The 10,376-nt window shown below is 37.5% G+C and overlaps 1 protein-coding gene across 1 annotated transcript in view; it reads left to right on the top strand.

Moving 5' to 3' along the window:
- The window catches only part of LOC107756690 (5-hydroxytryptamine receptor 4), a 106,002-nt gene that overhangs the window by 20,751 nt on the left and 74,875 nt on the right, over window positions 1–10,376 (top strand). Inside the window, exon 3 of the mRNA XM_016573892.1 lies at window positions 8,463–8,576. Within this exon, the coding sequence (XP_016429378.1) occupies window positions 8,463–8,576 (114 nt within the window). The remainder of the gene's footprint in view (window positions 1–8,462; window positions 8,577–10,376) is intronic.

Here is a 10,376-nt window from a genome sequence, read left to right as displayed (position 1 = left end):
CATGACATGGTGAAAAATGAATGAATGAATAATACTTAAAGTAGGTTAAGATGAATTTTAAAATTGTGCCCCCTAAAAGTACAAATGGCCCCTATCTGGCCCCCCCAGTTACTGTGGTCTAGAACCGCCCCTGGAGAGGTCTTTCCTTTTTGTTTGTTTGTTTTTTAGGCGAGAATGTAGTTATTTAAACTTCAAATATGCAGTTTGTTTAATAAAGATCTAACACCTGTAACACCTATTTGAAAATGTGCTTTGGCATTTTCGGAGATGTGAGCTCCAAGACGAAAATCCCCATAAAGTTGGGGTAAAGTTTTCTAAAGTGTTTTTGAAAAATCGCTTACCCCACCTTTAACAGATAAAAGGATAGTACGAAAAAGATATCGCTTTCCTCAGCAGACATTCAAACTAATGTTTTATTGTGAATATGAGATTGAGCTGAAGAATGAATTCTGTATCAGATGCAGGTAATCACACTCAATCACTCATAATACTCTAATAAGCTTTTAATGAAACAACTCAACGTTCCTTCGTTACTAGTTCTGAAGTGACGTTTTCAAATTAGTAACGGAGGCTTGGGCTCAGCTGTTAAACTTTCAATCTGATTGGCGGAAGGAAGTAGTTCTGCATACAGAATGATTTTTTTAAAGACGCTCTGTGGTTGTTTCTTATTTATTTACTTGTGCATTGAGCTGTTGTATAAACACAATATCACACTCGTAGTTGTGCAATATGGCTGTATATCAGGATGTATCTATATCTATCAGCATGGCTGTGATTACCTACGGTATTATACTGTTGATGGACTCTTTTGTTAGTACCACTACTGGATTTGAAATGTGAAAAAAAGAAAGGAAGATTCATTCAGGAACCATTTTTTTCTTACAATCCAAATGAAAGCACGGTAAAGCAAGACAAGCTCCGGTGGCAATCCAGCTCTCTGAGTTCTAGCATGTCTAACAAAGCTGTCAAATCCCCCATTGAGGAAACACAACACCGCAGTCTGAGTGTGTGATCATCACTGCACCCAAAGCGTAACACTTCATCGTGGAGGATGCATTGTCTCTCCAAACATTTTCATTCATACCGGCAAGCATCACTGATATCACCGGGTGCTCGATATCACAACAAACCACATGACAATATCCCCCTCCTTTCTATAGCTTATCTGCAGAATGTCCCTCTCTCTGGGGAATGCCGTACTCCTTATCCCTCTGTCACTGTGAACGGCACTCTGGATCACCACTCTTCTTGAAGAATCTCTCCAGAGTGTCTTGGAAGTGACTGCAGTTTATGCTGAAGAAGACAGCAGAGGTTATTACGGGTCTTTGGCATACTTAGATGAGGAATTCTTTGATGTTGTGTTTTGAGACTATAATTGTGTGGTAACGTTAATCAGAGCAGGCATACATTTAGAATGAATGATGGGTACCACTGCAGAATTAAATTTAAAGATCATAATTTAATAATTAGAGGCTGTCGTCTGTCATCGTGAGAGGTAACTCCGAGCATGCAAGAAGATTCAGTTGAATCTATTTTAATGGGTGTTTCAGTATGTTTGAGGCAGTTTTATTTCCCAGTGGTTGATTTTATTAAAACATTATTTTATTTTATTTTATTTTATTTTATTTTAATTATCTTCTTGTTATATGCAGGTCACTCTGGACAGTTTTGGAGAGTTTTTGCAATGACATGTATTTATTTATTTGTTTGTTTGTTTGCAATGATATTTATTTTATTTAGTTAGTTATTTACAACAGCATTTATTTATTTACTTTTTTTTTTGTTGTTTTACCTTTCTCCCAGACTTTTCTTTTTTTTAATTACACTGTATAAAAAATATTTCATAATTTTTACAAATTAATTTTGGCAGCTGTGGTTGCCAGAATAATTTTGTAAAAAATACAGAAAAACTGTAAACACATTTTCAGAACAAACTGTACATTTACAAACAAGAAAATGTGAATGTAAACCAGTAAATTCAACAATGCACACTGCTACTAAAATCTATTTTGTACCTTCAACATATACTGACAACCACCATAATAATGCAGGTGCTAAAAGAGAAAGCCACATGAAGAATCAAAGATCATCACAAGTAGCTTTTCCACAAGCTGAAGTATGTACTAATATACAGAAGGTGCACAGAGTTATTCACGCAAACACAAAACACCATAATGGTAACACTCATGGCACTTAAATAATGCAATAAATATTCATTAAACAACAGAAGATGTAACATAAAACCCTAATGTAAATAACTGATAACAAAAGCTATTAAGAATGATGATTATTTAACCAAAATACAATACTTTCAAATGTGGAGTGTCACGCAAGGAACTCTGGGAATATCATTTTACAGATTTTGACTTAAATTATACATTGATGTTCTTTTTTACTTCTAAAAACTGTACAATTAACAGCATTTTACTGTAAAATTACTTGAAATGTCTGGTTAGATCTTTTATAGTTTTTCCCTGTATATGGTACGGGAATTTACTGTTAACCTATTAACCGTTTTTTTTTTTTTTCTGTAGTGTTTTTACAATATTTTACAGTTAAAATTACACTCATTTTTTATAGTGTATGGTTTTGCACAAATTAGCTATCTCTCAGTTGTGGCATACATGCTGATTGACAGTTTCTCTTCATGAAAGTTTTATCAAAAGTTAGTAAGTTAGTATATTTGGTGTTAGAGTTACAGTGTTAGTGAAGATCTTGAGATGAAATATGAGATGTGTGAAGGAAATAAAGAAAAAAAAAAAAGTTTTTATTGTTAAATGTAAGCAGTGAAATTGTAATTTCATCACTGCCATTTCCACTAAAGAATCATATCAAACACGACATGTAATTTGATGTGTGGAGAAAATTATGTCTCAGAAAAATGACAGAAATGACAGAATTCCTCTGCAATGCAAGTATTGTCCACTGTTGTTTTTAAAAGACAAATTAAATAATGTAATGACCGTGTGAAAAGTGTTTTAGTCAAGATTATTTTCTAAAAGACCACACAGCCCAAAGCGCCCATAGAAGAGATGCCTTAAAGTTAACATTAACTTAGAATGAAGGACTCAGACAAGAGGATGCTCTTCCTTCCTTTCTCTGCTTGAACATGTTCAGACATGCTATTTTAGAGACGCCACAGCCTTTTGATCTCTGTAACTCAACCTGCAAATTACCCCGCTGTTGGGAACTTTACTATTGAAGCGACCTGTGAACTGCTGCAATGAGCGGGGCGACGGGTCTTTGAAATAGATGACCTGACTCCCTCTTAATGAGATGCAGTCGAGAGAAGTCATGCACAATTTATGCCTCTGTCACGTAAACCCTATTGTTCCATACAATACAACTTCACTTTGTGTTACACAAGACTAGCCCTGCTTTATAAACGATCTCTATAACTAAAGGTGCATGGTCTCTTGTGTATTATGTACATTTTTGTGTTAGCCGAGGCAGAAAGACCAGAAAGCGTCACCTCAGTGTGAGCTGGCATTTCTCCAGTGGCTCGGAGCGGTCAGTGCAAGGCCTCAGGGGACGGGGAAACCCAGCGCTGCTTAAACAGGAGCCCTGCTTTCTTCGATTTTCTACTGGATCTGCTTGGCAGCGATAAATCTAACCGTAGTCCACCTCGCCCTGGAGATTTCCAGCTGAAATAATGATAACATGGTCAGAAACAAACAGCAGTGAGTCTTTGATGCTGTTTTTGGAGGAACGATTTAGTTTAGTTGATCAAAAGATAAGTTGTTCCAACACTTTATAGTCTCAGGCAACATGTTGATTAATGGAGGACTCTCTGTTAAAATGAATTCTGAAGAAAATGTGTGTGGTGTTCGTCTACGGTGTGAGGGTGTTTTGGGTGCTTTCCAGGGCTTTGCTAAGTGATTCCTAGGGTGTTTTCTGGTGGTTGCTTCCTGGCTCAAGTCAAAAGGTTTAAAGATGATATTCTGATCGCTACATATAGTTTGGCTCTATCCTTTAATGCACTGTAATTGTGCCCAGCTAAGTGAGCACATTTATATTTCTTCTTCAAGATCGGCCAATGAAACAAACTGCATGCCTTCTCTAAAAACTTTTTAAGAAGTAAGTCAAAGTATGTGGTTTATTCTTGGTCACAGTCATATCTGGTGGGAAACTAAGTATACTGAGTCAATAGAATAACAAACAAAGCTAACAAATAACTAACAAAGTATTTTTCTCAGTATTTTCACTAGCGTTACACACACGTATATATAATTGTTAAATATGATGTTAAAATATATGTTTTTTGACAGGGTTGGCATACTTCTTTTTGTGGAGCTCTGACATAGTTATGTGACTAGAGCCCTTCAACAATGATGGCTATTAACACCATCCATGTAAAAATGTTTTCTTGACAAATACATCAACAACTCCTTTTAGATGGTCACTATTTTGTTTCTTGCAAATATGGGTTTAAATGCGTTAAATATGAGCAATAGTAATAGTGATGCTTGCCTAAGAATACACCACTGATTATTATAGTGGTTAAATGTGAAATTATTACACTTTTACTCAGCATGACAAGAAGAATGGCCCAATATGTCTACAGCAGTACATAAATCTATAGGCTTCTTCACAGATACGTCCATTTGCTTGTTTCAAATGAATCTAACATGTGTCAAAGTGGAGAGAAAATCTGAGCTTTGACATATTTTCAAACATCTCATCATGGGTAAAGTTTTCTGACAGCCTCCCAAATACGTTCAGAGTTGACGGCATGACATCTGCAAATGCCTTTAAATTACCCAGAAATATGATGCTTACAAGCCCTGAATGATCCACATTTGAGTCCATGCCAGTCATCCTTTGGAGATCCGCACTCGTTTACATTCATCCCAAAAGACACTTTTGTCCTCACGGATGGAAGAGTCACATGCGCCCTTATAAAAGACACGATTGACACGTAGCCCGACCCATTCCCAGGTGCAAGTTATTTACAGATTTCCCATTTAATTACTGTCAATCCACAGAATGGGAAGAAAAAAAAAATGATGATTTATAATAATCAGGAAACACGTTTCCCAATGCGAGCCTATTGGATGAGATCGAAGTGAATTGATACTTTTGGAGCTTTGGTGTTGCCGACTTTGCATCTAAAATATTTCTACTTGTTTTTTGGTCGAGCACCCAGTTGAGATCGATGTGCGTGCTTTTGCCTGCTCTTCATGACATCTGCAAATGCCTTTAAATTACCCAGAAATATGATGCTTACAAGCCCTGAATGATCCACATTTGGAGAAGAATGGCCCAATATGTCTACAGCAGTACATAAATCTATAGGCCTCTTCACAGATACGTCCATTTGCTTGTTTCAAATGAATCTAACATGTGTCAAAATGGAGAGAAAATCTGAGCTTTGACATATTTTCAAACATCTCATCATGGGTAAAGGTTTCTGACAGCCTCCCAAATACGTTCAGAGTTGATGGCATGACATCTGCTTTGGCTGTTTACTGTTTTATTTCTTTTCTTTTTCTGCTGATGACCCGCGCCCCCCCTGCAATACTCGTGTGCCCCCACCTGGCGGGCGCGCACCACACTTTGAGAACCACTGCTCTAAATGCATTAAATATACTCCTAAAAGCATTTCTTCACTCACAATTATGCATCAGTCTTCCGGAACTGAAATGTCTGTGTTATTGTTAGTCCTGTTGAATCGACACTTATCAGTATTTTCATCGTTCCATACGATCAAATGATTTTCAGTAAGTCTGTGTCTTCCCTCTGTTCCCACAGCAACGGGTTGGCGAAGAGGGTTGCTCTCATCAGCTTCCTGTCACTGGTCATGCTCCATCTGCAAATGCCTTTAAATTACCCAGAAATATGATGCTTACAAGCCCTGAATGATCCACATTTGGGTCCATGCCAGTCATCCTTTGGAGATCCGCACTCGTTTACATTCATCCCAAAAGACACTTTTGTCCTCACGGATGGAAGAGTCACATGCGCCCTTATAAAAGACACGATTGACACGTAGCCCGACCCATTCCCAGGTGCAAGTTATTTACAGATTTCCCATTTAATTACTGTCAATCCACAGAACGGGAAGAAAAAAAAAATGATGATTTATAATAATCAGGAAACACGTTTCCCAATGCGAGCCTATTGGATGAGATCGAAGTGAATCAATTCCATTGAGATGCCGTATTCATTCAGGGATGCGGAGTGTTCATCTGCAAATGGAATTGGGGAAATTATATCACACCTTGAGTGTATGGAAAGCAAGCCTTCGTATGTGCACTTCTAAAGTGTGCTCGTCGTCTCATGTGTATTTTCTCATTCACCTAAAATACTTCGCCTGAGGAATCAGCAAATAGCACGGTGCTCCAGTGAAACCAGCCTGATGTAGATCATGGGATCAACAACCTTGAAGAGATTGAATTTATACCCTTTAAAACACTTTGCTTTATTATTATATAGAATCAATCTACACTGATTTACTGTACATCGAGTATTTCAATTTGCCCTCCCTCCCGGTGCTGAAGGTCATGTGCATTGTGTGTGTGGCCTTTCATATGATTCTATTTGCTATGGCTGAATGAGGTCTGAAACTCACTGACTTGTGGAATATATCTAATGCATAGTCACTATCAAAGCTACGAAAGCCACGGATGATTTGTTCGGCATGGTCACTGCTGATTTCTCATGATTCTGCAGGGTGTCTGCTCACTTATTGGTCTTGGAGAAAACAGAGGAAATTGTCAAATAGAACAGAATAAGCAAAGGCCACGGCTAGCAGCGTATGATTTATTGGGGCGGCGTGTCAGATTAAATTGCAAGATGTTTTCCAAAGTTTGCTTTGGGCAAAGTTTGCAAGGTGAAGGAACATTTCCCTGGCTTTCTGAGTTGGGAACATGACAATGAAAGAATCATGGTGGAAGAATGTCAACTGGTGTGGGCCATAATTTAGTTTACTTTGTCAGTGTTAACTGTACAATTTAGCTTTTTGTGAAAAATAGCGATATGGCTTGCCAGAAACGCTACTCATTTATGTGTTTTATGAGGTGTCAGGCTTATTTGACAAAACTACATGTCCCATCATTCTCTGTGGCAGCATGACAACTGAAGTAGAGTTGGCTTCTGGATGTAAAAACCCCATTCATTTTTTCAATACGTAAGGTGACCATACATTCTCTTTTTCTTGGACATGTCCTGCTCAGGATTTCTAAATTGCCTAAAATGTCTGGGTTTTGGCCTTGTTTACCTATTGACATTCTCTCTACAGAACTCATGCATTAAATGTGTGTGCATTTGCATTGCTTTGACCGTTTTCTGTAGATCCCGCCTTTGCACGCCATGATTGGTCGAGACATGTTGTGAGCTCTGAGGTTGTTAATCAGTTGTATATGATTTTTGAACCCATGTGTTTGCATTATTTAACCTGTTTGTTTTTTTTTAAATCATGTTTAATATTGGAATTTGTGGTGAAAAACTACATTACCCATGATGCTTTACAGAAAATTCCACCCATCAGAGTTGCAGTGAGCAAAGCATGCCAAAAGAGCACTTTAGTTCCGACCACTCCCATAAAGTACCACAAATTATGTAATCAAGTCAGTCTCACTCTCATATATATATGCATATTTCTTTCTAGTTCTTTCCAACATTAAGCCTTTAAGTGCACGCTCTTGTACCTTTGTCGTTTTGTCCAATTTTCAAAGTTTGTAATGTTGTGATTCTCCTTTAAAAAAGACTTTTTTTTTAATTGCTATGGGAAAAATACTTCAAGAACCAAGGCTGTTGGAAATTTTGGAAGGCACTGTTGCACTCAATACATTAAAATGAAGCAGTTTATGATTTTAGAGCCATGTAATCAGAACCCATGTTGACAAGTCATTCATTATTCACACCATAACTAGCGAGAGTTTGTGGATACCTGAAAGTTAGTTTGCTTTAAAAATTCACCGATTCTGATCTTATTAAGATTTATTAGGAGAATTCGCTTTGCTGTTGCACATTTAGAATTGCAAATGGCTGCTTCTGCGAGGGTCAGTTGTTAATTGATCTCGGTAAATTCACACCGTGCACTTTGTGCCTTTAATCAGCATATTTGTCCTTCACGAGTGTTGCTGTGAAATCAGAACACGTTAATGCCTGTTTGCACAGAGAATTAATGAAAATGAAGGGCCTTAGTTCAAGTTTAGATTATTAGCGCTTCGACTCTTGGACGCTTTCCCGGCAATTGAGGACAAATTTCCTTCCAACCTTCATATCACTAGCAACTGAATAACAACATAGGGCTGAATACGTGACGTGCCAGACAACATGATCGCTGGAAACGGCCACACCGCAGTACTGGGCTTCCAGAGACCTGCGTTGTTTCACCAGCAGTCTTTGTCCTTTTTTGGTGGATAGAAGTTTTTTGAATCGACACTTATCAGTATTTTCATCGTTCCATACGATCAAATGATTTTCAGTAAGTCTGTGTCTTCCCTCTGTTCCCACAGCAACGGGTTGGCGAAGAGGGTTGCTCTCATCAGCTTCCTGTCACTGGTCATGCTCATGAGCGTCCTGGGCAACCTGCTGGTTATGGTGGCCGTCTGCAAGGACCGGCAGCTCAGGTCAGAAACCGTCCGTCTCCATCCACTGCTCTCCACTTATCTGTCAGCCCAGGGGAAAACAGACCTTTTTAGCATTTCATTTGTGCAGCTCGAGTGAAGTGACATGACTCGTGTTCGAGGTAATTCTTACTGGATGGATTTTTTTCTGGTTTCCCAGAGTTTAAACGTTAGCTGAATGACACGGGCCGTTCTTGTTATGCGGTATCACTAAAATAACCAAATTCAAGTGCTTCTATTATAAGATATAGCAAACTGTTTTGATCAAGTTCTCTTAAAATTTCATTATAACTGAGAAAATTAAGTGGATGAAAGATAAAGAGCTCAAATTATTTAGCGTTCAGTGAGGGATTGTTCGCTTACATGTGTGAACAGATTTTTTTTGTTCATTTTGTCAAACAGATGGAATGTTTTGTTTTAATTGGGTTGTTTATAAACCAGCGAATACCTCAAACATGACAGAATTCATTAAATCCATGATGTTTTCTGACTAAAAGTGATGTCACTTCCTGGAGGAGGATGTCTTTTGTTAGTTGTAGGTTTTTACAAAAGACTAATAGGATGGAAAGTGACCTTGGGGGAAAAACATACATTGACTGATTGAAACAATATTGCAAAAAAAAAAAGAAATATTCAAACTAGAAAAAGAAAAAAAGAAGAATTGACAGTTTTTCATGTTAGAAAATCCAATCAAAACTAATTAAAAGAACAAATATATACTTTTATGTCCACTAAATTGTGATTAAAATAAAACTAATACGATGCAATATTACTAATATGATGAATTGTTAGATTAATATTTTATCCAAAATAGAGAAAATTGAGATGTACAATACCATTCAGAAGTAAGTCTCTTCTGCTCACCAAGGCTGCATTTATTTGATCGAAAATACAGTAATAACAATAATATTGTGAAATATTATTACAATTTCAAATTTTCTATTTGAACATATTTTAAAATGGAATTTATTTCTGTGATCAAAGCTGCATTTTCAGCATCATTACTCCAGTCTTCAGTGCCACATGATCCTTAAGAAATCATTCTGATATACTGATTTGCTGCTCAAGAAACATTTCTGATTATTATCAGTGTTGAAAACAGTTGTGCTGCTTCATATTTTTGTGGAAAAGGTGATACATTTTTCAGGATTCTGTAGGTTTCTTTTGTCTCTCAAGTCTGGAGGCACCAGTATGGTTTTCCTTTAAGAAATCTCTGAAGTCATGAAAGGTTACCATTCATCAAGGTTACCAAGAAAAAGTAGTGTCAAAGAGGGAGTCATGCACTGAATATTATGTCATGTCGGTAGTGATAAATGTCTTAAAATAGGCCGTCCGATCTCTTCTCCGGCATGTGATCTTGTCTTTGACACACAATACACAGGTTAATGGTTAATTGTTATAAACGAGTGTACAAGCTCATCATTGTTTAACAGTGTCTCTGGCAACAATGGGTGTTTTTTTTTTATTAGTTTAGCAGTTCACCCGCTCATAAACACTTATACATAGCCTCTTTGCGTTTCATTTCAGTGGGTAATTAGCAGCTTGTTAATTACTCCTTTGGTGTCCTGCTGGGTTCTTGGAAAACTACGCAATTGTTTGTGCATCAATGAAAGCTGAATGGAGCTCTGAGTCCTTTATTAACAGAAATAGTCCATGTCTGACAGGAAACAACAGTGCTTGTTTGCTTAAGCTCCAGATCTTCACCCACACTGTATCATATCTCACTGGCTACGTTTACATGCAACCAAATAATCCATTTGTAATCGGATTGACGGCTCAATCGGACTGAAAAGCCTTCATGTA

This window comes from Sinocyclocheilus rhinocerous, unplaced genomic scaffold (genome assembly GCF_001515625.1).
Source record: "Sinocyclocheilus rhinocerous isolate Xijiao unplaced genomic scaffold, SAMN03320098_v1.1 scaffold892, whole genome shotgun sequence".
NCBI classification, from domain to species: Eukaryota; Metazoa; Chordata; class Actinopteri; order Cypriniformes; family Cyprinidae; genus Sinocyclocheilus; species Sinocyclocheilus rhinocerous.
The sequence above is the reverse complement of the archived record's forward strand: the minus strand, read 5'-3'. Positions and strand labels throughout refer to the sequence as shown.